Below are 27,917 nucleotides of genomic sequence, written 5' to 3'. Positions count from 1 at the left end.
TTGTGGGGGGAGGGAGGAAGAAGAAAAATCTGTCAGAAAGTCAAATGACAATTGCATCATTAAAAAATGAAAAAAATACCACGTCCTGCAAGATCATTAAGACAGAATGCCCAAGGCTAAATTATATAGCATAACTTCAATAAAACTGTAGGGCTTTGTTTGTTTATTTGTAACTGAAAGAAACTGATGGCAAAGTTAGCTTCTGAACGCTGATTTTTAAAGCTGATGCAGACCCTTCTAAGATGGGAGCTTTCTAGAATGAAGCCTTACAGACTTACACTTTTCACTTCTTGTCTGACCTATGGGTTCATCTTCACTTTAATAAGAAGCGACAGTTCCCAATGAAATCTCAGCACAGCTCCTCTGCACTCCTTTCTCTTGGCTAACTGACCACAAAGCAGTTCTGCTGAGACATTTCCAAAGGCATTTTTAAATCCAACATGATAAAATTTAGTTTTTCATCTAGTTCAGACAAGGAAATAAACTTTCTTTACTTTTTTTACCATGTAGTTCTCTGGGTATGTATGTCTCTAAGGTTATGTACACCATTACGGCCAGAGTCAAAATTGCTACTTAGTATTAAGTTTGTCAAACACTTGCTATAATAATATTTTTTTTTCAATTGCTTATAACTTTGTGAAACTTTGTTAGGGCTGAAATGTTCCACACCAGGTGTCTACCCCAGGCTCACTTATTATTTATTTATTTTACTGTCAGCCAGACTGGTCCCACATTTTTCGAGCACTACAGCTAAGGGAAAATACTCCATTTTGACCCTCTCAAAAACACTAAGAGACCTTTTCACAACTGTCCTAAAGGCTAGGCATTTTGAAAATGGATCTTCACTTTTTGCAAGGAAGGCACCTTTGTTTCTGGGACCTTGTCTGGTGATAGCCTGCCCCACTCTGAAAAGTTAAAAGCCTGAAGAAGAAGAAAAATTAAAAAGCGTGAGTTAGGTAACCGTATTTAGCAATGATTAGCTGTGGTGATTCTAGCCTGGCAGAGCCCAGCTGGTACTCATGGAGCTGCAGGGATACATGTTGTCCATGCCTTGCAGTTGACCATGGCCTTGCTTAACATGACAGAGACTGGCCAGGAGTTTCCCTATCATTGCTGCAGCCAGCTTTTCCGGGAGCAACTGGTAGGCTGGACTCTACCTTCTAGTAGAGAACTTTCTTCTAGTTCTCACATACCCTAGGTGGAAACCGAATTAGCATGGAGGAGGAAGCCAAACTGGAGAAGAAAGAAATAGATGAGGACAAGGTGCCTGCTGCAACTACATCCATGAGGCTGGGCCAAATAGATCAGCCAGATGAGGAGCTGGGAATAAGAGTCTGAGGTAAAGGCCAGGGGAAGGGGGGCTGCTGGCAGGAAGGGAGAAGATGCTGAACTTAGAAGCCAGTGAAGGAAATGGGAGGGACTGAGAGTCAGTGGCTGCTTGGAGTTACTAGTGCGAGACAGAGGGGCTCATTGAAGAGGCTGTTGGCTGAACTGGGAGACAAGGACTGAGGGTGAGAAGAAGCAGACCTTACACAGTGCTGACTGCAGGGGTGGTAGGAGAGATGGGAGAAGGTGAGTTGGGAGACAGGAAGGAAGGAGACCAGAGTAAGCCACTGAAGAGATATGGAGTCTGGGCAGAGCGTGAGGAGGGTGCCGGGATCTAGGGCTGAAATGGGCCAAGGCACTCCAAGAAGGGACTGAGCACACTATCCCGGGGCTGTCGGGGAGACGGAGACAAGACTGAGGAGAGCAGGGGAGAGGTAGACAGGACTAGCTCAGAGATAGCATTGTAAAGGACACTAGGCCTCTTGAAGGGAGCACTTTCCCACCAAAGCCTGGAAAGGTACTAAATATTTGACAGCAAAGATCTGTGGAGCCCCTGGCAAGGGCTGGTAAGAAAAGAGCTCACTGTGCTGCCAAGTGCTGTGGTCCCAGAGCAGCCGAGGACTGTACAAGAGCCAGAAATCCTAGCGATGAAGAGGAGCTACACGGTCACACGTCACTTGAACCCAGGGAGTCCTGCCCCATTCAGTGCTTGGGGCACCCCACTTCGCAGATGAACCAGCCTCGAGTGACAAAGACGGCTGTTCCGTCTTGCTGCAGAGGTGGGAAGGCATGGTGCGAATGACACACAGGATGGACAGGGAAAGTTTGGGCGACCAAGCAGTTCAGCGCTGCTTTGGAGAACTGGATTGGGTCCAGTCTCTGCCCCTGAGGCATTCCTGTAGGATGCTATCTAGTCCACCACATTTCTGGCCTTGACAGTACCAAGGCGATGGATGCTTCTACCTGCAACTGAAGTCAAGAACTGAGCTCTCAAAGCAACGCATCCTGAGATCAAGGATCTGCCCACCCCTGGCAGCAGCTAAACCTAAAGAAGCCTGAGCAGTGCCTCTAAGCAGAAGGCCTGTTCACCTGCTGAGCACCGTTCAGCACACGTTCAGAGTGAGGAACCATGCGTTCTTCACGCAACAAAAGGCCACACCGCACAGATGGAAAAGCGGCACGGACACTTTTCCAAATATCGGCAGACCAAAGCATCAGGGATCTTAACTTGGCCATCTCAACAGTGGTCTTTTAGTACAGGGGTCTTTTAGGGGGCAATGGCAGGGGGCATGTGTGTATATATTCAGAAAGGCCACAAAGCATGTTTCTCTGTGTACACTGGCTATCCAGGAATATATCACACGTCTTCATGTAGGCCCTTCTCTCATCGCTATAGCACACCTAACACTTCTGGGTGCATATAGCATTCTGGTTAGGACTAATGTTTCCTTTAAAAGAATTTGGGCTACCAAGAATGTTAAATAACTTAGAAAAAATTCAGCATAAAACTGGATACCCTGGGGGGGGAAGGGGGGGAGAACCAATATAAAGCCGAAGTCCAGCTAACGGGGAAAGTAGGTTGTAAAAATTAATGAGAATAATTGTTGTGAATTCTTGCTTTTGAAAGAACCCTCATGAGGGCAGAACCTTAATTATTTCTGTCTATTAGGGTTCATTTCCTGGTCCTAAGCAGAGAGCTAGTACTTAATAAATACGAGCTAGTAACACAATGATTTAAGCTACAGCAAAATGGTACTTAACTGCAGAGGAAGTTAATATTTGGGAACCAAGCTGATTGCAAGCACCCATTGTGTAAACGGCAAGGAAATGAAATGTGCATGTGACCTATTTTAACACCTCAATATTTCTGGGGTGTTTTTTCAGGGCTGCAAGGGGTGGGGGGTAGGTGGTCAACCAAGCTGCTGACAACTGCACTGAAAACTTTACAAAAACTTTCTTCGTGGCTTAACTCTCCTTTTGCGGAGGAAGGTTGGGGAGGGGGAGATCCCAGAGTGCTTAAATATCTTTTCAGGCTGTCTAAAATATCAGGGGAAATAAGCACAAACTCTATATTGGGATTGCAGCTGTGCTATTGAAATAAATTGACTGATCTGAAATCAGCCAGGTCTTTCTATAAGCTATGTAAGCATAGACTCAAATACAGTTATGGCGAGTCATACAATTAATACTGTAATTCACTTATGACATAGTTCCTGAAACCTGAAGCACATGCACATATGTAGTTGTTTGTGTGTGTATGCACATGTGCATATAAAATATGTAGGTGTATAATAACTGCGTGATTGTGTGGATGGGAGGGTTTGCACGAAAGGTGTTCTACAGGTGATAGGTGGAAGTCAGAGAAAAAAGGTAAATAGGAATACATAGACACAGCCAAAAACACGTGGGAACGGACAGACCGACCGACCTCGGGGAGCTAGATACAGATAGATAGACTTAGATTGGTGTGCCTGCGTTGATTTATGGCAACTGGAAATATATTCTGCATTGCACCATGAAAACATATTTTGCACAAACAACATCTCAGCTGTGAAAGCTGAGCTTGGTTTCTGCCTGTGGAAAAGACCACACTTGCGACTTTACTCAGCTGAGTGATGTTACCCCTTCTCCCCACCCAGGGCCTGGAACAGCATCAGCTGTGCACAGCCTCAGCCTGGTTATTATTCTTCAACTGCACTGGGGCAAGCTACAAATTTTATTCCCTTCCCTGGAGGGAGATGCCATTTAGGGTAGATCATTCCCTGGTTTATTTTTACAGCTCTATCTTTCTCAATTGGGTCTTTATCTTGGGGCTACAGCCACTCTTTATTTGTTCCCCAAACGATCCAGCACAGCAAGAAGCAGAGCATGTGTATCGGGGGGAGGGATGTGAGTGTATGTGAAATGTGTAGGGGTGTGTGTAAAATATGTAGTGGTGTCTGCGTGCATGTGTGTATGTCTGTCGGGATGCGAGCGCGTGTGTGTCTGTAGGGATTCGTGCATTTGTCAGTGTGCATGCTTTGACAGAGACGGATATGCAGATGTCATTTCTTATCAACCAGATGTTGTTGATTTACAATCAAATATTCCTGCTCCTCCTAATATGGCAGTTTTCCCAAACTACTGTACTTACATGGTTTTGCTTTCCTTTGTTTTATTTGCATGATTTCTTTTCTTTACAAAATAGCCCCATTTTTCTTCAAAAGAAAGCAGTTAAATTCAGGTCTGTTTTCTCACAGGGAAATACATTTAAACACAAGCAGTGTGTCCTGTTTTATTAGCTCTCAGTTGTATTAATATTATATTCTTTCTCCAAATCCATCAAGCAGAAGTTAAACTTGATTTTATAGCATCCACAGTGGAGTTATAATTTAAGGCATAATTTGGCAAGGACTCAATTTGGATTCGGTTTGCTTGTCCTGGTCGTGCCAACAGCTCCTATTTTAAAGGGCAGGGAAGTATTTTCTTTTCTCCTTAGATACGGTGAAACACTCTTTCCTCTCCAGCCTACCTCTGCCGTCTGGGTCTCTCTTGCCAACTGATGGACAAGGGAACTGGAACCATTTCATGAAGGTTTAGGAGCTTCCCAGTTACATCTCCAGGAAAGCATCCAGAATTTATCCGGGGTGTTAAATGACCTTTCTTCATTTGAAACTAAGTGCCTGATTTCACTCTTTGAAGCCCAGTGGAGCCATCCTACCTACCCGTAAGTACAAGCAAAAACCCTGATTTCTAAATGATCAGGGAAGGGGTTTATCTGTTTCCAGAGGTCTGAAAATTCACTTCAGGACAATGGGTGGGTGGTGAATGCCATCGCTAAGTGCAGCCCCCCAGGTATCTTCCCTCTCCTCTCTTCCAGCTCCCGCCAGCTCATGGCAGCAACCTGGCGCAGGGACCCTCCGGGATGCGAAGCCAAAGCAGAGCCAGGGAAGGGGACACACGTGGGCTGCGCTGTGAGACGGGGGGCAGCGGCCCCGTGGCATGGACTTTTCGCTGTGGAAAGGGGACAAGCAGCAGTGAGCTGCTCCCCCTGCCCCAGCAGCACCGCCAGGGGCACGGGAGCCCACGCGTGTCTGCACACCCACCCAGCCTGCGGCACAGCCAGGGACACTCAGAGAAAACTTCACTTTTAGGGGTGTTTTCTTTTTTGTTTTGTTTTGCTTGGGCAGGCTTTGATATGACTTCAGGCGCAGAGCCTCCCTTCCTTCCAGCCTCGAGCTGCCAACCCCGCAGCTCCCAGCCTATTTCCACGCAGATTCGCCTCCAGAACTCGTCAGAAAGGAACCGTTCCCCAAACAAAAGGACTAAGCGGAGCCAGACCGGGTTATCAGGGACCTGACTGTGGAGGGGAGCGCTGGGGCTCCCTTCTCCAACGCCAGATTACAAGCCTTTGACCGATGGGGGGAAAGAAGATAAAGTCAACTTCCTTGGTTGGTCGTCTCATCTCTGAGCAAACCATCCTGTTGAACTCATTCCCCCTTGGCTCGCATTAAGCCCCCGTCTTTAGACGCTTTGTCTGAGTCGCCAGGAATAACAGAGGGGATGGGATAAAACCCGAGAGACAGGGAGGGCATATGGCAAGGGGACACGAGAGGAAAAGAAAGAGAGGAAAAGAGAGGAAAAGAGAGGAAAAGAGAGGAAAAGAGAGGAAAAGAGAGGAAAAGAGAGGAAAAGAGAGGAAAAGAGAGGAAAAGAGAGGAAAAGAGAGGAAAAGAGAGGAAAAGAGAGGAAAAGAGAGGAAAAGAGAGGAAAAGAGAGGAAAAGAGAGGAAAAGAGAGGAAAAGAGAGGAAAAGAGAGGAAAAGAGAGGAAAAGAGAGGAAAAGAGAGGAAAAGAGAGGAAAAGAGAGGAAAAGAGAGGAAAAGAGAGGAAAAGAGAGGAAAAGAGAGGAAAAGAGAGGAAAAGAGAGGAAAAGAGAGGAAAAGAGAGGAAAAGAGAGGAAAAGAGAGGAAAAGAGAGGAAAAGAGAGGAAAAGAGAGGAAAAGAGAGGAAAAGAGAGGAAAAGAGAGGAAAAGAGAGGAAAAGAGAGGAAAAGAGAGGAAAAGAGAGGAAAAGAGAGGAAAAGAGAGGAAAAGAGAGGAAAAGAGAGGAAAAGAGAGGAAAAGAGAGGAAAAGAGAGGAAAAGAGAGGAAAAGAGAGGAAAAGAGAGGAAAAGAGAGGAAAAGAGAGGAAAAGAGAGGAAAAGAGAGGAAAAGAGAGGAAAAGAGAGGAAAAGAGAGGAAAAGAGAGGAAAAGAGAGGAAAAGAGAGGAAAAGAGAGGAAAAGAGAGGAAAAGAGAGGAAAAGAGAGGAAAAGAGAGGAAAAGAGAGGAAAAGAGAGGAAAAGAGAGGAAAAGAGAGGAAAAGAGAGGAAAAGAGAGGAAAAGAGAGGAAAAGAGAGGAAAAGAGAGGAAAAGAGAGGAAAAGGGGGGGCCAAGCACCTCAAAAGAAGTTGTACAAGGAGGGAAGGAGAGGAAACATGATTTGTCGGTGCAAAGCCCGGCCCAGCCCCTTACCTTGTGGTTTTGGTAGGAGGTGACGGCGATGAAGGCGGTCTCCGGGAAGACGTGGGTGCAAAAGGCGGTGTTCTTGGACCCGAAGCCGTTGTTCTCGTCTGCTTTCACGATGTGGAGCCGGGGCTGGTATTTGTGCATGGAGTTCAGGATGATCTGGGGGACGGGGAGAAGGAAAGGACACCCCGTGGGAATGGAGGGGGTCACAGCGCGGCGCCCCCGTCCCACATCCCGGCCCGGCGAAGAGGCGCTGGGGGGGGGGGGGGAGGAGGAGGAAGAAGAGGCCGGCACCCCAGTGGTCCTCCCGCGAAAAAGCTTTCTCCTCTTCAGGGCTCCCCCAGGAGGACTGCTTTAGGTGCAAGGGCTCCCAGCTCCCCCCGGGCATCTCAGCCCCCCACCTCTGACAAAGCAGGCGAAAAGCGGGGGGGGGGGGAAGAGACAGAGGGACTTTGTCCCTCGCCGCGCCACCCTTCTGCCACCCGCAAAGGATGGGAAAGGGGGGGGGGGGCGTTGAGGAGGCGCTGCTTTTTGAGATAAAACGCCATCCCTCCTCTGTCCCAAGCTCGGGTTAATCTCTGGGGAAGGTGGCGGTGATGGTGGCCGGAGGGGGGGGGGCCGCCCCGTACTGATAATGACTGCTAGATCCTGGCGACAGCGAGACGCAGTCTGTCCCGCCAGCGCTGCGCCATCCCGGGCCCGGGAAGCCAGCGGGGCTTGCAAGCCTCTGCCATCCTGGGGGTTTAGGCAAATTGTTTTGACATCCGGGAAAGTCGTAGACATCAACGGTGAACGATCTAATGGCTTTTAATTTCATTACGGCGACTCTAATTGAGAGACTACTGGTGCAGTTCCTCCTCTGAAGTCCCTATTGTCTCACAGCGCCTTAGGTTTGTTTAAAGAGCCTTTTCCCGAGAGCCGCCTGCTCCCAGCGGGGGCCCGGCTGGCCCCTTTCCCCAAGCCGGCTCCTAGCAGGCTCCTCTGCTCCCCCCCCCCCCCAAACAAGCGCTTCGGGATGGGAAAGTTGCCCCCACCGAGTTTTGCGACGGAGGCTCCACTTTTCCCCTCCCATTTCCTGGTGGACTGGGGAATGTCCTGAGCCCTGGAAAGCAAAGTTTGCAAAATACTTTTTTCCAAGTCCGCAGAAAAAGCCAAAGCCCCAAGCTGGAGGCGGAAAGGAGGGCTCGTAAAAGGATGCTCAGTTATTGAGGCGGGCTGGGGGCTCCTCTGGCCCCCTCGCAGGGCGAGCGCCTCTGGCCTCCCGGTGCGCTCCTGTCCCGGACAGTCCCCCATTAGCCCCAATCGGTTATTAGCGACCACGTGGGCAGGGATTTAATAGCACGAGCTTTATCATTTAAAAGAAAAAAAAAAAAAGGAGAGAGGGAAAAAAACGAAACTGAAGTGTTGAAATGAGACTAGAGAAAAAATATACTCTTGGAAAGGGGAGATCTGGATTCGCATACCCGCTTAAGTAATTATATATATATTTTATATATTAAACATACACGCATATATATATTTGCTCAGAGAAACACGTATCTTCGGAGACCTTTGAAGGAGAGCTGTTTCTGGCTGCAGAATTCACACAAGCTCTCGCGGCCCCAGGGGTCTTGCAAATATCTTTTTTATGTCCAAGAAGCTCTAGTGGGATTTCATTATTTTATTATCTTTTAATCATTGCTGAATTTTTTTTTTGGATCGAGGGATCCACATGATTTTAGGGCCTATTTCCTCGAATAATTATACCTGATTGATTTTACCTGTTAGCCATATTCACTGAAGCAGCGAGCAGGTTTTAAAGCTGCTAGACTCCCCATGAGGTTAAAACCAGGTAGCTAAATAGTCAATTAAGCTCGGCATGTTTCACCCGCCTTGAGATTGCAGCCCTTGCTTTCTCTAATCAATTCCCAGGCTTTGCTCTGAAATAGCCCATTTTCAAGATTTGTTCTTCCCTTTTCTTTTTTCGGGAGGGAGGGGGGGGAAGAAGAGAGGAGTCTTCATTGAGGTTCACCCCAACCTCGTAGGAAAGAAAACAACACCCCACCGACACAAAAAACTTTGGTAAGGGAGTGTCAATGCCATGACCTCGGTGGTGCTGCTAATGCTGCACTGCGGGACAAAACACGTCCCGAGGGGGCGACAGGGCGGGATCTACTGGCGACTAGGTCACGCGTGGGAGCGAGGCGAGCCGTGAGATAGCCCGAGGCTGCCTCGCGGCTGGGAGAGGCCGCGGCCGGCCGCGAACACGCGTGGGCCAGGCCGCCCCAGGGCTCCGCGGGGCTCGGCGTTGCGCAGTTCCCCCGCGCCTCCGCGCATCGCTCACGCAGCTCGCCCTGCACCCGGCTGTCTGGGTTTGCCCGATTTCCTGGGGTTCTCCCCCAAAGCAAACCCAGCCCCGACGTTTGGGAACTCCCTGCCCCTTCCCACGTAGCGCCAAGCGCGGGGCCGGCTCCCTGTGGCCACTGGCTTTTAGGGGCCGCTAGCCCACGCCGGGGGCTGCAGGAGCCGCATGCTGAGCATCGCCCCTTCCCGCCCGGCTACTTACATGTCCGAAGGGGTCGAGGTGGTTGTTGGTGAGCTTGAGTTTTTGAAAGGAAACCAGCTGCCTCATCCAGTGGGCGCCGGTGGCGGGGGAGTCGGGGTGGACGTACAACCGGCCGGGCATGGCCGGCTCTGCCTTCCCTGTCACCGACCTGCGCGAAGGACAGAGGGGCGCTGAGCTGGCCGTCGGGGAGCCCTGCCGGGGCACCCCTTCTCCCGACCCGCCTGCTCCTCTCGCCCTCCCGCGGCCTCCGCCTCTCCATCCACCCCCCCCTCCCTCCTCACCCCTTGGGGGCACCCATCCTTCACCATTCATCTAGTGCCCTAGTGCACCGAGTCCCCCACATCCGAAAGCTAAGGTACCGCTGGCTGGTCACGTCAGGCTTTAGGAGGAGACGACATTTACAAACACACGCACACACGGCCCGGGGAATTAATCGAGATCTTTGGCACGTTTCCCGTCGGAGATCGCTCTCTCTGTTTCCCCGTTTAACCCCATCCTTCCCCCATCCCTCCCCTTTCCTAATTATGGGGCTCAAGCCAGGAGCAGAGAAAGAGCTGTGCAGCAATCCCTAAACCTTTTCTTTCCTGGCGCTATAATTTAACTGTTGGGTCCACAATAGCCAGTAATCTCATCGTCAAGCAGGATTATAGTCATCGTTAGCTAATCACAATAGATTTTTTTTCTCCTTCCTTTTTGTGTGTTTCTCGCCCGAGGACTCTGGCTGGCAGCCGGGAACCATCCTGGGATGCTCAGGTGAAGCCCTTGCAGCTGTGCCTTCACCTAGCATCTCTGCCTTTGCAGCCGAGTAAGAGGATGAGCCGCCGATTCAAGAGTATCTTTCAAACTATTTTGCCTGGATTGGGCTAGCCGAGAAAGCCCGATCCCAAGCTCCTCTCCCACCCCTTCCCCCATGCGTGCATACCATTTATTATCTGCAAATTTGTATCTGTGGTCATCCGCTGGTACAATATCCATCAACAGTATGTACTTAGTTTTTGGATTAAGTCCAGTGACCTTCACTTTGTAACTGGGGAACATACGCCTATAAAAAAAAATAAACAAAGTGCATAAATATAAATATAGAGAAGAGAAAGTTTCCGAAGGTGGCTGCGTGTGTGTCTATGTGTGTTTGCAAGAAGAGGGGATCACCAAACAGAAGTGCAACGCCACACACTCAGATGTACCTTCCAAAAACGCTCGGGCACACGCAGAACGCAACTTTCCCTTAGCGGTACCGCTGGGACTGTTTGAGATTTGTTTGGCTGCCGTTGGGTATCGCTCCCTTGCTCTGGGTCCTATCTGAGGCAAAACAGGCGTTTTATCAAGGGAGAATCATAGTTACGAGGCTGGTGGGTTTATTTATTTGTGTGTCTCCTTATCTGCTAATTTCTGATGTAGTTGTTATTTATTTTGCCGATACTCCGATTCTCCCTTGTTTTAACAAACCAGGTCATGAGACCCTTTAGGAGTAAGTTACATTCCTGTATGCATAAACCATTGGAGTAGTAGGGGATATTTGCCAAAAAGATAAAGTTAAAATACATATATCTATATGCATTTTAAATACATACATTTTAACAAAACCCTTCCATGTGTATCAACGATTCCGTGGATATAGACAGGAAATAATGCATGCACTCAGGTGTAACATCCAATCTGTGCGGACAGATGAACGCGTATACAGAGACATCAGCAAACACACCTGACAAATACTTGGAAACATTCAAATACACACTGAAGACAGGGGCTTTTCGAAATATTTTCCATTACTGCAAGTCAGTGACTCAAAACACTGATGTTATTTTAGTTTGAGCTTTCCAAATATTTAAGAATAAAGCAGATGAAAACGTATCCCCTGACTTAAAACACGCATAAACAAAAACCCCACACCTCTAAAAATACTACACTCTTTCAAAAGGCTTGGTCTCTTATCTTTGCGATATGGCATCTTCCCTCCCCCCCCCCCGCCATCTTTTTTAATTCGGAAGTAAAAAACTAGGGGGGGGGGGAACGAACAAAGTGGGAGTTTAGCGCTAAAATGTTGAAGAAGAAATCAAATCCCACCTGAACATCGATCTGTATATATCGAAAACACCTGACCAGCATGAAAAAGAACACGGACTTCTCCAACGATAAACATAAAAAATTATATAAGTAAAACTAGCCCGTACCTAGTCTGGCGAAATCTGTGCCCTCCCTCCCCCCAAAGACACTGCACTGTAAACGTCTATTTTATTGCTGTCCAGACGAGGTTTCTATCCATTGCAATATCTGTGTGAATTTGCTGCAAGGTGTTTTATGTCTCCCTTCATGCACTGCTTTCTGTAAACTCTGCTTTTTCGCGAAGTCCTTCCATGCCCAGCTCTCCGAGCGGAGTCAGCGCGGAGAGCGCGTCCCAGCACCGGGCTGCGGGGCTGCTGGGGTGGGAGGCTTTCGGGCAGCACACGCCGAATTTCATTAGCTTCCTTCCATGCAGACAGTTTTCCTAGTGCCTCTCCAACCCTTCTGTTTATATCGTGTCCCCTTTTATGCAATACCCTTTAAAAATCGATCTTTTCAGCAGCAGACACGTTCAAAGGGAAGGCAAGCCGTGAGATAGATTTATTTGCAAAACTTTACACAGCCAGCTCTACTTTTCTCCTCCCTCTTCAAGCAAATTTTGGAAGACCTCAACAAATGCCAGATGACAGAGCAAAATGAAAGTTTGACTCTGCATTGTTTATTGTGCTCTTGCAATTTAAAGCTACTATTATTTCTGTGCGTGGATTTTTGTCTCCCTTCCTCTGACGAGCCCTGGAGTAACGGTAGGTATGTTGTTTAATTTAAAAATCGCAACGAAAAGAGCCTCTCTCGAGTTGCCCCGAGTTTACTGATAGAACTTGAGAGACTGTTTTACTGGGTCCCGCCGGCTTAGACACTCTTCTGTTTAACAGTCCTCCAACACATGAATATTAAAGATAGTGTTAAATCGCCTCAAATGCACTCAGAAGAGTGTGCCTTCATATATAAATATCTCTGGATCACTTTTTCTAAGCCAGTCATGGAATCGATTACACACAGTCCCAATAAAGTTGGATTTGCAAGGCTGTATATTTTTCTACACACCCACGCAGACAAACACACACATACAGAAAAGTGTATCTGGACACAGTTAGATACGCATGCTATTTATTTACGGATACATCTATGTATCTAACGAGCTATGCTATCAGTATATAAACAGTAGCTTAAGACCACATATACTTTTACTAGGGGTAGGGTGGGTGTTCTGGATATATTCGCCTCAATATGCATATAATAAACAAGAAACCTCTAGAAAAGGGGGAAAGCATTACAAAAATTACAACAGAACAGAGCTACTTCTTTAATTTAAAGTAATAATAACGAAATCGCCTAGCGAACGGCTCTAAACAAGGTTAGCTTTCGGGCAAGCGGTTGCAACTAGCATTTGCCTGGAAAGCTTCCAGAGGCCTGAAATTAGGATTAACGATCCAACTGTTCTGGTTAAGAAAGAAGCCAGAAGAAACAATTTCTTCTGACCGTATCCGCCCAGGGAGGGCTCCCACCCGGCCACCGCCAGCCCCGCGGGGCCGCCGCCAGCGGCGCCGCCGCGCTGCGCAGCGCGGAGCCACCCGCGGAGGGAGCTGCGTCCGCCGTGGTCCGTGGGCGAGCGCGCACAAAGGACGTGAGTGAACCTGCGTCCGCGGCGCTGGGGACAGAGACTGTGCTTGAGCCTTATGTGTGCGTGGAGACACGCGCGGAAACACCGCGTCTCACGCCCCGCTGCAGACGCACGCTTGAGGCACCTCCCCACGCGTGTCTCCAGGCACGCAGCCTGGGAAATGCGCGCGCGGGGACACTCGAACACAAAAGTGCACGCAGCCGTGCAGGTTTGCGAAAGCCTCCCCACGAACATCCGCAGAAACGGGGACAGATTCAGACACACAGACACAAAGAGGGGCGCGGGGTGCGTGGGTCGCCTTCCTCCCGCGAAGGGGAGGCTCCGCTCTCCACCGCTGCGGTCCGTCTCTTACCTTCCAGCCTTTGTTATAATCATCTCAGTCCCCACTTCGTGAAATTTCAGCCACAACTCCCGCTCGTGCAAAAACACTTTTATCCCCTCCATGCCCTGCAAAGGAGGAAGGGAAAACATCAGCCCCCGAGCTCCCCGCGGAGCCCGGCCCGCGGTGCAGGGCTCGGGGGATTCCCGGAGAAAAAAAAAACTGCTCTTTTGACAGAGGTTTCCCAAAGCCGGGTACAGAAGGGGATTTCAGGCCGGCACCTCCGATGCCGAGCCAAGGGCGCTCGGCTGCAGGATCCTACGGGCCTCGCTGGGAAGGGGCCACCCGGCAGGTCCTGGGCCGGCTCCAGCCCCTGCGGTCCCCAGCCCAGCCCGCCGCTGCGAGAAATACCCCTCTGCTCCGGCCCAGCTCCTCAGCTGGTGTCAGGAGCCAGCTGCAGGAGATTTACACCCCTCCGATGAATGATTTACACCCGCCGACTCTCCCGCTTCTATAGGACGCGGGAACGAACCGGGTCCCGCGCACACGCCTTAATGGATGTGATCTCTGCTCCTCTCGTACGCTAATTTTATTAACCCCCCCAGCCCACACCCCAGAAGGCTGATCTCCTAGCGGGCCCGTGTCGGCGATTATCGCGCGGGGGGAACGCTGTCACGACGCGGTCCTGACAATAGCGCAGCCAGCGCCTGCGTTCCTCGCAGCCTTCCCCAGCAGCCCCCGGAACAGCAAAGCGGACCTCCCCGCCCCGCAAAACACAAGACACGTTTCTCCCCGCAGCCCCTGACCAAACATCGAACTAAAATCCCCCTCCTAAACGCATCGTGGTTTGGTTTCCAAATCCCCACGTCTCTCCCGGCTCGGCTGCACGCCCACGCCGAAAGCACGGACACACGCTGCACCTTGCACGCCGTGGGCATGCCCACACCTACACGGACACCCGCGGAGGTTCTCCCTAACAGCGGCACCCGGCCTGGATTTTCCTCCCGCGTATTTACCTGCGAGGAAATAAGCGGGGCTCTCTGGAAGGCCTTCCCCCGCGGCACCCCACCACGCTCCGCAGCCGCGGAAAAACCGCTCGCTGCTCCCGCGCTGCCGCCGGGGCTGCGGAGCGCCGCGATTGCGCTCGGCGCCGCCCGAGCCAGGCCCGGCCGAGCCGGGCTGAGCCGGGCCGGGGGGGGGCGGCGGAGGACGAGCCGCGCTGCCGCCTGGCCCGCCGGCGCCCTGGCCTACTTTCCTCGGCAGCGGCGGGGTCAGCTGTGAGCCGCGGCCGGAGGCTGCGGCGTGGGAGCCCACGAGTGTCCCCGAGGAACACGCAATGCCGCGAGCGGGGGGGACTCTGCGGCTGGAAACTGGGGGAGACACCCACCCCCGGGAGGCTGGGAGCGCGACAGGGCCCCGCCGCATGCGTGGCTGCCAGTGGGCCCGGGCCTGTGCAGGGGTGCCCACGCGTGACGTCCGCACGCAGTTACCGTGGGGCCCATCCGCGTGTGCGGGCAGAGCTGTGCGGGGTGTATGTGCGAGCGGCTTTCCAAATATTTGTATGTGCATGCGTACGCCTGTGCGGATGGCGTGATTATGGGTCACACAGACACGCGCGGGCGTTGTTGTAAAGGTGAAGGTACATAGGCGTACGCGAACGCGGTTGTGTGTGTGCGCGCGTCTGCGCACGGCAGCGTGGACGGCCGCGCTTATACGTGTGGGTGCCTCTCGCTGGGTAAACGTGCGCCTATCTCCGCTATTTTGAGCGCGTGCATTTCCACGCAGCCCAGGATACACGCGTATATAACGTTTTCCAGCGCTTTTAGGAGCGAACACCGCCACACACAATATCAAAGCAGGAACAGGACTACAGCTTCCACAATCAGGTAAGTTTTCAGTCCCGTGGGGCCTAAAATGACTCATCTCTACCCATAGCAGGAACAGAGACACAGCTGAGCAGATATTGGGGGGGAAAAACCCGGAGAAGGGAAAAAAAGAGCGAGGGGGAGAGAAAGAGGAGCGCATCTGTGCCCAGGTCCTTACCTGCTGGGTGAAGGCTGCCTGGGGAGAGGTGGGCGACTTGCTGGTGGCCCCCAGCTGAGTGTCCTGCTTGGTTTCAGCCTGCAGCTCTTTGGACTCGGAGTCAGCCGGCGTGGTTGGGAGCCCAAAGCCTTCCTCCGTATCCGCCATGTTACGAGCTTCCTTCGCCGAATCCCCCGCTGCAGGCACACATCGGGGAGAGAGCAGAGATAAGAGACACATAAGTCAAAGCTGACGTTTAATAAAATATATATGCACATGCACAGAGAGAGAAGGAGCGCTGGATGCGGCTGCTGCGGCAGCCCGTCCGACAAACCCTCTCTGCCCGCAACTCACTTCCAGCTGCCTGGGGAGGGAACAAGGCCCTTTAACTTTTGGTGAGGGAGAAATAAAGACTTTTATTTATTATCGCGGCCCGCAAGGGATGATAGGATTTGGGGTGGGGGAGGGGAGAGGGGAGGCGGTATTATTAAATGTATCTTTTGCAAAAGGTAAACAGCATATTTCGGCTGCCCTCCCGGGAAGCCGTGAGCTAGGTCTGTCTGGCAGGACGGGGAGGAGGTGGGCAGCCTGGTCGTGGACCGAGCAACTCATCACACAACTGACTTTTCTAAGCGCAGCGTCCAGGGCGGATGGCACGGCCTTCCCTGAGCTTTGACCGCTGCCGGAGCCGCGGGCAGAGACCGGGCTCGCTGCAGCCGAGGTGGCTTAAAACATCCCCATTCCTCCGAGGGAGGTGGGAACTTTCACCTCCCGGTTTCAAACAGGCAAATGCGGGTGACACGTGATGCACATTATATAACCTCATTTTCAAAGAAAATTAAACTTCTCGCTGGCGACTTGCACCCCCGCGAAGCGCGACCTTCCTGCAAGAAAAGCGGTCCCCCCCACCATCCCTTCCCGCAGAGAGTTGCAAGTTGCACGTAAAGCAGCGTTGGATGGACGAGATTATGATTTTTTTAAAAAAGTGTAAATAAATCGGTCAGTCGAGATGTTGTGCAAGGTAACGTGAACGTGGTTTGCACTTGGGGCTGAAGTGAACTGAGCCATAACGTCAGAGTAAAACTGCACTAACCGAGAAAATAAGCCCCACGCTGTATTTTTAAGCTTACAACTAATGCAAGTAACATCAGTGAGTTTTGAAGACCCTCATTTTAATGTAGTTTTACAAGTTCTTTACTCTATCAGGAATGGTAAAAGTTTCAAAACATCAAAATACGATAAAAGCAATTGAATTATCTGTTAGGCTTTTTTTGTTCTTATCAGTTTAGAGTTTTAGTAGCTTTAAAAAAAAATCTCTCTTGCATGTTTCAAAGACGGGGATTCGTTTTTGAAAAGCCAACCATATGGAGACAATATTGTTTTTAAGTACTTGAGAATGCTCTGAAATGAGTTCTCCTTTCTCCCTGCAACAACATTTAAAAGCCGTGTTTAAAAAAAAAAAAAAGGCAATTCTCCTTTAAATGTAGAGGAAAAACCGGGAGCGGAAAGGAGGGGGAAGAAAAACATCTTCCCTGCGAGTGGTGGGCAAGATATATACACACACACACACACACACACACACACATATACATATATATATATATAAAATTGAAAAGGACAAAAAGCGAAGGGACTGCAGCTCCGCACCTCAAGATCGTTGGAAGCAAGGGCCTGGCCGCCCCTTGCGTCCCGTTGCAACCGCTCCGTCCCCGCGGCCCGGGGAGCAGCGCCCGCAGCCCGCGCACACCCCGCGGGCGCGGGGGGCACGCATGTAGCCACCCCGAGGCCTCCTTAGGCTTTCTCTGCCTCTCCTCCTCTTTTCCTGTGCTGTTGGGTTTGGCTTTCCCCCCCCCCCCCCCCCCCCCCAGCTTCGGAAATGCTGGCTATACATTTTTAATCGATTTCCCTCCAGCTTGGATCTATTATTCACCCTGAGCTGGCAAAGTTAGGGGGCGGGTGCGGGAAAAGGCACGTTTATTAAAACAAAGAGGGACCCAGATATGGCAGCGCAGGGGAGAATGTCTCCAGCGAGCTTCCGAGACGCTCTCCACACGTCGGCGGGCCCAGGCATAATTAAGCAGATTAAAAAAAATAAGGGGGGAGGTGAGGCGGCAAAAAAATAAAGCAACAACTAAGAGCAATTGGCGATCCGTGGCTTCTAATTTTTTCCCCTTTAAAGAGCTTCTGAGAAGAAATGGAGCTTGACAGAACCAGGCCGCGATGGCTGTATGAAAAATGCATCTTGCGCTGCTAAAGTAGCACCAAATGGGTTTGCAAGGGAGGGGGAGAAAAAAAAAAGCCTTCTCCTTTTGTTCCAGCCTGTGCCTGGGTTCGCCCCGCACGCCCCCGGTCCCCAGCCCCGCACGCAGCCCCGGGAGCGCAGGAGGGAGCTGGGGAGAGCCGCCCCCCGCGGCCCCGCTTCTCCCTCGGCTCTCGAGGCCTTGCCGTTCCTCGGCAAAGACAATATGTGTATAACAATGACCCCAGCCAGCCACTTTCGCTCTCCCTCGGTCGCACACGCACGCACACGCAGGCACACATATTACAGACACCGACGAACATACATGGCAATGGAAGAGCTGTTACCTTGCTTGTTGAATTCCATGCAATCAATGCATCTCCATATATATATGTATGTGTATATTTTCCCCCTTTGCAACGGAAATTACAATGGGATCAGGCTTCTCGTGTGCATATTTCCTTTTATTTATTTATTTGCAGATCAGCATGTGAAAACCCAGCCTGGAAGAAAAAAAATCTATCCAACGCAAGCCTGCTTGCCTGCTTCGCTCGCTCTCTCTCTCTCTCTCTCTCTCCCCTGCTCTCTCCAAACACTTCCAGGTTGTCAGACGCACTAGAAAGGATCCTGAGACCAAGATAAAGCCCCCACCCCCACCTCTTTCTCAGCCTGATCTGGAAGATACAGTTTCCCCACCCCACTCTTCCTACTCCCCCCTCCCCCCCCAAAAAAAAGAGGGAGAAGGAGAGGAGGAAAGAGAGGAAAAAGAAAACAGCACCCCTTAAAAAAAAAGTTTCGGGCAGGCTGGCAGCAGCCGCTCCTCCAGGCAGGTTTGCAGCGGGGCGCTGCTGCCGGGGCTGCGCGGAGCCGGGCGCTCTGCGCTGCGCTGCGCGGCGCGGAGCGGAGCGCGCTGCGGTGACGTGGGCTCGTCCTCCCGCTCCGCTCACCGAGTGCTGGGACCCACTGCCCAACCAGCTGGGATCCTGCTCCGCAGAGACTCACTCACACACAGCCCTGCCTCCCCACCCCCTCCCCCCCCCAAACCTCCTTTTCCAGCCTATTTTTCTGGCCGGCAAACAAGAACAAGGCACAAAGACAATCATCAAACTCACCAGCAACCCTTCCCCCCCCCTTCCTTACCTCCTTCCCCGCTCCCTCCTCTTCCATCTATCTCTCCCAACCAAAGAGAAAATCCAGCGCCTGGGAATATCCCCAAGCCCCCCCATTCTCCCGCACGCCACCTTTAAATAAATCGCTGGCTTCCCCAACCTCAACCCACCCACGACCCCCCCCAACCGCCCCTGCCCTCAGAGGCAGCCTGGAGGTGTATTTAAACCAATCTCTATCTCTATTTGCTAATACTCTCGGAGGCTGGGGGGGGGGGGGTGTCGGAGAGAAGAGCTCCCCTGACCCAAATGGAGTCAGCTAATCGGTATAACCTGCAAAAAGCTGCCTGGGCTTGAAACACGGCGGAATGGGACCGAAATACAGTGAAGGTGGACCATAGTGGGGGGGGGGAGGGGGGCGGGCTGTTGTCCCTGTTATTGTAACAGCAGAGGCATCAGAGATCCTTCACTCACTGCCTCTGCCCCACTCCATCCTCTTCTTCACTCCCTCGGACCGCTCCCCCCCGACCCCCCCCCCGCCGACCCCAAGCACCACCTTTGCCGCCAGCCAGCGGGAATGCTCGCCCCACTCCCCGGCGAGAGCAAAGATATACAAAGCTCCGAGCCTCGGCTATATTCAAATAATCAAGCCGTCAGCGAGGAGCGGGGATGTGGGTTTATCTGCATCTTCCTTCTCTCCCTCTCGCTCTCTTTTTAATGTATTATTTTGAGGGTAAAGTTGAATAGGTCAGCGCAGGGTAAACAGCCTCCCTGTCGCATTCTGCAGTCTGAAGAGAACCAGATTGGCGAGGCGGATTTTTGATAAGACTTGGAATAAATGGCATGGTTTAGATCTACTCTGCCCACCCTCCTCCTCTTTCCTCCACCCTCTTCTTCCCCCCCCCCCCAGTCCCTTCTCCCTTTTCCACCTCTCGGTCATTTCTTTCGCATTTCACGGGAAGTTTCAGCAAATCAGCTATTGCTCAGAGCTCTCGCAGGGCAGAGCCCTGGCGCGATAACGCTGGAGCCCTCTGAAAGTTTGAGGTGAGGAGAAAACACTTGGGCGAAATGTCTGTGTGGGTGAGTGTCTATGTCGAGGGAGGGGGTGCGTGTGTGGGTGTAGTTTGGCATCTCCTAAACCCTCTTCATGTGCACGCCAGGGCAATAGCTCCTTGAGAAGAAACAGGGAACAGTAAACGGTTGCAAATAATAATAATAAAATAGCTGCACTTGTAACCACAGAGAATAAGCCAGAGAATACTACTTAAACAAACAGAACAAAGCTTGTCCCATATTTCATTATTTTTCGAGGGAAATGAGACGTGGAGCCTTTCCAAACACAAACAAACGAGCGAGCAAATCGTGGGTTCCCCCCCCCACCCCGCGGATAACGCGAGCGTTGTCGGAAGCAGCCCGATCGTCGGCCTTGGCGCGAGTGTGCATGTTGTGCGTCTTGCAAACCCCTTTCCCATCGCTCGGCTGCGGCTCTCAGAGGTGCGAACCGAAAAAAGCAGCCGATCGCAGGGCGGCTGCTGCTGCTGCTGCTGCTGCTGCTGCTGCTGCTGCTGCTGCTGCTGCTGGGAGCTCGCCCTTCCCCCGGATTTTCTCAATGAAAGTTCCCAGCCGAAGGGGAAGAAACGCAGGCTCCTGCCCTCTGCTTCTCCGCAGCGCTAAACCCCTGCCCAAAACTGCACGTGTGCTCGGAGCGGAAGGCTCGCCCCGCTGCTGTGCGGCTCGCCGAGAGCAGCCTTGTAAAGCACAGGTCAAAATAATAATAACGGTAATAGTAATAGTAGTAGTAATAATAATAATAGCACAGAGGAAAAGGATTGCTCCCGGCTGATAGCGAGAGAGAGCACCAACTTCCCTCCCCTCGCCAGAAAGAAAGGCAAAAGTGAAAATCTCTAAGTTGCCACAGCGTACATTAAACACGGCTACTGCCCACGGCTTCAGAAAGCTCTACTGCTGCAAAGGAAGCACTCACCTCTTCAGTTCCAAACTAGCTCTCAAACACCTTGAAGACAAGCTGAAAACGATGCAAATAAACCGAATTTATTTCCGTCTGCAGGTTGGGGAGGGGGGGGAGGGTGAACAAGGAATTAAAAAAAAAAAAAAAAGCTGGGAAAAGGACCGCAAGTCCAGGCTCTCTAAGACTGTATATGTCAAGGCGAAGGAGTCTTCCAGCTAGAAGCCGATTTGTGGTCTCAGACAAATTAAATATTACTGTTTATTACCAGCCATACTCCAATAAAATAAAGAGAGTTCAAGGCGATAGCTGCTATCTCACGAGCTTTGCTCCTATAGGACACAGAGACGTCACCAACCACGCAACTGGCCTATTCTGTCATGGTTGACTGCAGCAGGAATGGAAGGTTAATTTGTATTATTCTCCTCTTTTAAAGCCCTATCAGTGAGATTCCTGCTTTTTTTTTTTTTTTTGCAAAGAAACCACACAGTGCAATGCAAAATACTACTAGGCTGACTATGTTTGTGTGTGCGCTCGCAGATGTATATATATATGTGTGTGTGTGTGCGCCTGTGTGCGTGCATGTGTGTGCACATATAGATATACACACACATCTATTCACACACTAAGATACACAAAACATGCACATATATATGTATATATATGTGTGCGTGAAGGGGTGTATATCATACGTGAATCTGTACCATCCAAGAAGGCACAGAGCGACTGGAAATTCCAGGAAAGTCCCGCTCTTTCTTGGACTGAAAAAAGGGGGAGATGAGTAGAAAAGCTCCCGGTTCACCAAGATCAGCCAATTAATCCAACGGTATTGGCACTATCTAGCTTAATTTTTTTTATATGCTATTAGAGTGAACAGGAAACTTGTCAAATGAATGTTCAGGCGCCTCTGCAAGCAAACACGCCAGGCTATATATAGCATATGATAACCTGGTTATTTGCACAGATTCAAGTGTGCTTCGGGAACCAATTATTTGCTCTGATTAAAAAAAAAAAAGTAGTAAATCGAGGCGATTATTTGCCAAATCAAATTGACAAGGGGAAAAAAAAACTCCAATCCCTCCAGCTCCAGGGAGTGCCTGCAGATGAGCCGCCCGGCGCCTTTCCCTGCCTTCCCCTGCATTTCCCATTCCTCTCCCACACGCTCCCTCAACCTGGAGCGATTTTGCGATGCGCTCGCGGCGCGGCCGCATAAAGATTCCGCAAAAGATGCTGAAACGTTGTTTCCTCCAACAGCAGGAGAGAGGAGGAGGAGGAGGAGGAGGAGGAGAAAGCGGGAGCGAGAAAATCGAGAGCAACACCTAAGGAAGAGCGAGAAGTTGCTGCAGGATCCGGACGCTGCCGAGACGGTAAGTGTCCACAGCCAGGGAGCCCCCAGCTCTGCTCCGGCCCAAAGGGGCCTCAGCGCAGCCTTGCCCTCCCCACGGGGGCTCTCCGGTGAGTATTTCCCTGCTTTTTACCCCGTGGGGTGAACTCTCCCCTCACCACTTTTTCCCTTGGCTGCTCCCAACTCCTTTCCCAGCAGTGCAGATAAACCCGGCTGACCTGCCCTCTCCTCCAAAAGCCGGGCCCTGCCGACAAGCCCCAGCCCCGAGGAAAGCGGCATCGGGGAGGACGGGGAAGCAACCCCCGACGGCTGGTGCCGGCCGCGCTGCCCAGTTCACGGCACCCCCGGACCCCTCCGAGGGGCTCAGTCCCCGCTCCAAAATAAATGGGATGCCGGGAAAATTCACCAGTAGCACGAGGATACTCGCTGCGCTTTGCAACGTCTTTTCCTTCTACCTGCGGGCAGCCAGGCTGGCATTTACTTCCCACAGGTGCTGGCGCTGGTTAAGCAGAATAAGCCCTGAAGGCTTAGCCCAAAATGAAAAACAAGTCTCTCCCCACACGCCAGACCTCCCCAGTGCCCTGCCAAGTCCCCCGGCCCCAAGCAGCGGGGACGGGGGGGCATTGCCTTCACCTCTGCCAAGCCCCAAAACAGCCAGCCTGGGCTGGAAACCGTCCGCTTTCCGTCTATAACTGGAGCCCCAAACTGCCCTGCTTAAACAGGTTGGACACTTGTGGTCGTTCAGATCTGGGGCTGCCAAACACAGCCCGGTATGGGTAAAATCCAAGCAACACGAGCGATACTACACATGGGCATATATATAAATATATATGTGTATTAATATGAATGCATAGACGTATGCATGCACTTATGAGTGCGGGTGCACATGCACGCACAGTTTACAACTACACACGTACGATGTCTTTTCCTTGCTGAGGCGTTTACACATATTTTATGTATGCAGACTGACTACGTAACACGGGTGAGTGTACAGGCGTATAGATACGTGTGAATATGCGTGTCTGTTTATATGTGGGTGTATATATACACACACACATATACACACACATCACAAAAAATGTATGTGGGGATGTCTGTAGATAATTAAATCGTTATGTACGCTCGCACAACAGCATTTATGAGAGTGCCTGCCAGCTATGCCCCATGGATTATACACAGGCGTGAATATTTACATTCCTATACATACATTTTACACACACATTTTGGGTGCGCACAAGTATCAGTCTGGCTACACGCTCCGCGCAATTCGGTGTCATTATTCTTGGCGATCGACCCCTTGAGGGTGCCCAAATCTGCTGCTGTGCACACCCAAAATGCGTGTGCGAGTGCGTAAACGTGTGCGCAGCGCCTGTGCCACTTACCTCGCCCCGCTTTTGCATGCGTAGCAGTACCTCGGGGTCTGCAGACCTGCAGCCACAGACACCTTGGGCGCTTAACTATAGGGGTGGGGGGGGGTTATATCTGGTAAAAGGTCTGCTGAGCTCTGGCAGCGCCTCATGCGTCCCCTGGGCTGGCTCCCTGCTCCTCACCACTTTCAGGAGCACAGGATCAGGCCCCGGCAGCCCGGGCCGGCCGCCCTGCCCGGGGGCCGCAGGCAGCGGGGCTCCCCTGCTTTTCGGGACCTCATGGCTGTAGACTCGCCTGCAAACTTAGGAGGGTGGCTGTAGCCCTTGATATTTCTTCATCCCAGTTTTACCCTGGAAGAAGCAGGGCATCGCAAGGGTGTTGGCTTGGAGTGGGGTCGGGATGTCAGCAGTAAGAAATAGTGCCTAGCATGAACTCATTCCTCCCCTCCTTTAAAATCACTTCTTGCTATGTCTTTACGAAATCGAAACGCGTTTGCATTTCGCCCACAGTCCCGCTGCTCCCAGTGATAACATTGCACGGGGAAACAGTGCAGCGCGCATCTGCCCGGCTGGGAGTTTGTAAGAAATAAATACGTCGGCATTTCTAGCTTTCTAACCACCATTTCTTGCAGAGACTGCAGGTCTTTCCGACCTCCACGGCAAGAGTATTCTATAATTCTTTTTTTATTATTTTTGCTTTCCTTCAATTTTTAGAAAATTTACTTCCTCTCGCCTCCTCTCTGATTAGTTCGCCTTTTATTCCTAACTCTTTCTTGTTGGCCGTATATCGCTTCGGTACAATACGCACCTGGGAGAAAACAAGTATTTAACATAATCACCATCTCTGGAAGTATTTCAGTCCATTAACTTTTCTAAATTGCCGGGGCAGTGACTCCCTGCATTGATTTGAGGGTTTATCAGAGTGATGTTTGTGTTAAAGTCTCGCCAACATAGTTCGCTCAGTGTCAGTCTTTCCATTGCAAAACTATTTTAGTAGTCTAGAATGTGTATGATTATAAGACCCTTCGGGGGCAGATACTTGGATCGAGCTTTTAATTTTATTTTATTTTTTTAATTGCAGGTGAACAGCACTTTTCTTTTAAAGTTTGTGGTTTGGGGTCCTTTTTCCCGTCGTTCTCGTTACTTTAAATTAAAAAAAAACCTTGCAATTAAAAAGCGTTTCTTCCCCCTTCAGCCCATTAATTTCCCAGGTGAACTCGAGACTTTAAAATAGTGACGAAAATGAAAAAAATAAACAGACGGGCAAACACAGGCGGGCTGAAAAGCCCCGCATTGTGCAGGCACAGTGCTATCTTTCACGGCGGCTGCGCACATGCGTAGAGCGGCGGCGGGGCTCGCCGCTCTCCCACGCGTGACCCGTGGGGCTGTTGTTCCCGGCCAGGGCGCTGCCACGCAGCTCTGCCCCTCGGAGGACCGCGGGCTGCAGGTCTAACCCACGGCACTGCCGCAGCCGCCCCGCGGGCCGGGGGCGCGGGGTCTCCTGGTGCCCCTTTTCGCCGCCGGCAGGTCCCAGATGGGCACCAGGGAGGGCAGCAAGAGGGGGGCCGGCCAGCGCCAGGCGAGCACCACCCCTGGAGCAAGAGGCACCTATTTTTCTCTCCTCTCTCTATCCCCAAAAGGGCATCCATCCCGCAGGGACGACCTGCAGCCGGGAGCGGCCCGGAGATGCTCCTGGGAGAGCCGGGCTCGGCGCCCTCCCCGAGCTTTTCCCTGGGCCCTGCGCTGCCCAAGGCAAGGCGACCTTAGCCTGCACATCGTGCTTTTCCCCTTCCAGGAGCGATTTTTTGGTCCTGGTTTCAGGGTCTCTATATTCCTCCTCCCCACCCTAATCAATGCCTAATGCTCCCGCGGGAGAAAGGCGCATTATTGATGCCAGAATAGAAACGCTAATCTGCTATTGCCAAACAGGGTGTCAATCAGGGCTTTATCTCGGGCCGAAGGAGAAAACAAAAGCAGATAAGGCCTTCTCTCCCGCCCTGGGAAGAAAGCTAAAGGGGCAAGAGGAGGAAAGTCTTCAGTGCCCCGGGTCTTTGCCTGAAAGTGATCTTGCAATGACCTTGGAAGGGGGAGCTGGGGGGCGGGATGGGTTCGGGGGGTGGGGAGAAGGACCCAAACCAGAACGGGTTGAATCAGTCACTGGAAAACGCTGCCCAAGCAACACCTGTGATTTTTCTTTACCCTCCTTTTCCATAACACGAGTCAGGACCGGCCCTTAATCCCACTTGCGGTCCGGCTGCTTCGGAGGGACAAGCACTTAGCGCGGGGAGGGGACAGCGAAGGTCACTCGCACCGCTCCGTCATCCCGGCAAGCCGCCCCGCTTGCTTTCTTCCTCCCTTCCTTTCCAACTCATTTTTCTTTCTCCTTCCTTCTTTCCAATCAATCTTTCCCCCCTTCTTCCTTTTTCCGTTTTCGCCCCTTCCTTGCCGCCGTTCCCTTTCTTTCCCCTGCCCTAAGTAACGCAGAGCGAAAGCGCAGACAAGCCTGTCCAATCTGTTGTGACTATATCCTTTATGTTAACAGGATACCCGGGAATTTCGGGCGCCGAGACCCGGGCGCTGTGTGCTCAGCCAGCCCCGCTTCCAGCCCCAGAGCACGGACAGCACATAGAAATGAAGATTAACCTGCGTTTGTGCTAAAGCATCCCCCCCACCCCCCCCCAAAAAAAGTTCGTCCTCACAGCTAAAACTCAGATATATGTATATATTACGCAAACAACTTCCACGATTTTTTTGTCAATGTTCTCTTCAGCGCATATTTATTGCATTAAAACAAAAACAAAAAAAAAACAAGTTGGAGGGGGAGAGAAGGAAAACGAGGGTCTTTCCTCCACCTAAGAGATAGCCTTTACGCAAGGGATGGGGGAGGTCTAAGAAATGCCGCTACGGAAGGGCCCTGGGTGCGCTGCGCGGCCGCGGAGGCAAAGCGCGCGGAGGCAGAGCCGACCGCGCAAGGGAAGTCCATTGCAAACGGGCAGGGACACAGTGGTGTGCGGGAAGGACCGATAACATTTGCAATCAAAGCGCCTCGGCTTTATCCTGCTAGCTGTGCTTAGGTGCCCTCAGCCTGCGCCTTTCAGGTAGCTGTGCCAGGGAGCTTTCCTGCACAGAAACCGGTCGGCTCGGGAACGAGACTGAGAATTTGGGTGAAAATAAATACTCTTGTTGGCACTCGGCTTGGTGAAGCTTATTTTGTATGCGCATATGTGTGCGTCTATCTACATATTGCCGTAGATTGATACCTGCGTTTCACGTACGCTCAGCGTTTATGCTGCATACGCGCTCGTCTGTTTTGATATAGCTCTAGAAGTGGCTGTCTGCGTACAAGAGCAAATGCCTTCACGCATTTGAGAAAACGTTAGGAACTCGTTTCGTGCACTTCTGTTTTTTGGAGAGAGATGTACGTTTTTACCTGCTGCAGTGCGTGTCTCCGGGTGTGGGAAGGGCTGTGAACAAAGGAGTTGGGCTCTGTGCCTTTTGTGAGTACATTTTTGGTAGCCTATGCTTGGAAATCGTTCATTTCCAACGAAGGATTATTTTGGGGGAAAAGAGGGCGCAGATCTCCACGCGAAACGCTCCCCGGGCAGAGCCGAGCGCTACCTGGCAGAGCGGAGCCCCGCTGCCGCCTCCGGGCGCACAAGCCGCGAACTTCCCTGCTCCGCAGGCCGGAGTAACCGCTGTTCAAGACAATGCCTATTTTCTGTCATTAATAACTCCTTTCTAAAAAAAAGAAATCTCGTTTGGATCCAAGATTGTTTTTTATGATTCAGTTGGACAAGACGGAACACATGTTAGTTTAAGCAGGTTCATGAAATAGCTGTAAATCAAATAAAGTTTACGAGTTTAGCAGGAAATACTGAGTAGATGAAAAAAAAATCCGCAGAGGCAGAGAACAGCAGGCTAAAATAGTTGGTGGAGTTTGTCCTGCTCTGTGTTTCTCTCTGTTCTCTTGTGCATCTTGCCGATTAAAGGCCTCGAGACCCCGTGTTGGCGCCAAGTGGCATGTTATTAATCAGTTATCCGTAGGTTCAGTCCACATAAGAGAGAAATTTAATCACCAGAAACCAGACCCAACATAAAAGAGGAATCTAAAATCAATTCCCGCCCCCCCCCCAACCACCTCCGAAGCGACCAGAACGAGCAGAAGCAATCAAGATCCCCCCCCCCCTCTCTCTCTTAATTGCACCGGCAAAACTGCGAACTTTTTAGAGCTTTAACCCAAAGAGAATTTGGAAAAATAAAATAAAATAAAATAAAATAAAACAAAGACCCACCATCACAACGCAACACAGCAAGCTTGTCCTTGATCTCACTATAAAAACGTGATGGGGGACAAAAAAACCCAGACAGAGCCTTTCATAATGAAAAAAAATCGCGACAAAACGCACTATTAAAAGAAATGGTCTTTGAAGGTGCACCGAGAAAGGGCCCGTTGAGGAGCCGTTCAGCCCCCGGCTGCCGGGCGGCTTTTGGGGCTCGAGTGCCCGGCGCTGCG

The 27,917-nt window shown here is 51.2% G+C and overlaps 1 protein-coding gene and 1 long non-coding RNA gene across 2 annotated transcripts in view; one reads left to right on the top strand and one right to left on the bottom strand.

Annotated features, from left to right (window-relative positions):
- The window catches only part of TBX5 (T-box transcription factor 5), a 39,729-nt gene extending 21,497 nt beyond the window's left edge, over positions 1 to 18,232 (bottom strand). The window contains exons 1-6 of the mRNA XM_068911004.1: positions 17,968 to 18,232; positions 15,403 to 15,578; positions 13,393 to 13,487; positions 10,281 to 10,400; positions 9,359 to 9,506; positions 6,820 to 6,972 (exon numbers count right to left, since the gene is read on the bottom strand). Of these exons, the coding sequence (XP_068767105.1) occupies positions 6,820 to 6,972; positions 9,359 to 9,506; positions 10,281 to 10,400; positions 13,393 to 13,487; positions 15,403 to 15,578; positions 17,968 to 17,986 (711 nt within the window). The 5' untranslated portion in view covers positions 17,987 to 18,232. The remainder of the gene's footprint in view (positions 1 to 6,819; positions 6,973 to 9,358; positions 9,507 to 10,280; positions 10,401 to 13,392; positions 13,488 to 15,402; positions 15,579 to 17,967) is intronic.
- Positions 18,233 to 19,311: 1,079 nt separating this feature from the next.
- LOC138061416 (uncharacterized) lies at positions 19,312 to 26,592 on the top strand. The gene is made up of 3 exons (XR_011135156.1): positions 19,312 to 19,770; positions 21,947 to 22,059; positions 25,947 to 26,592. It is a non-coding gene; the product is annotated as an uncharacterized lncRNA (long non-coding RNA).
- Positions 26,593 to 27,917: the final 1,325 nt, after the last annotated feature.

Source organism: Struthio camelus, chromosome 17 (genome assembly GCF_040807025.1).
Source record: "Struthio camelus isolate bStrCam1 chromosome 17, bStrCam1.hap1, whole genome shotgun sequence".
NCBI lineage: Eukaryota > Metazoa > Chordata > Aves > Struthioniformes > Struthionidae > Struthio > Struthio camelus.
Note: the sequence above shows the minus strand (reverse complement) of the source record. Positions and strands in the feature narration are given on the sequence as shown.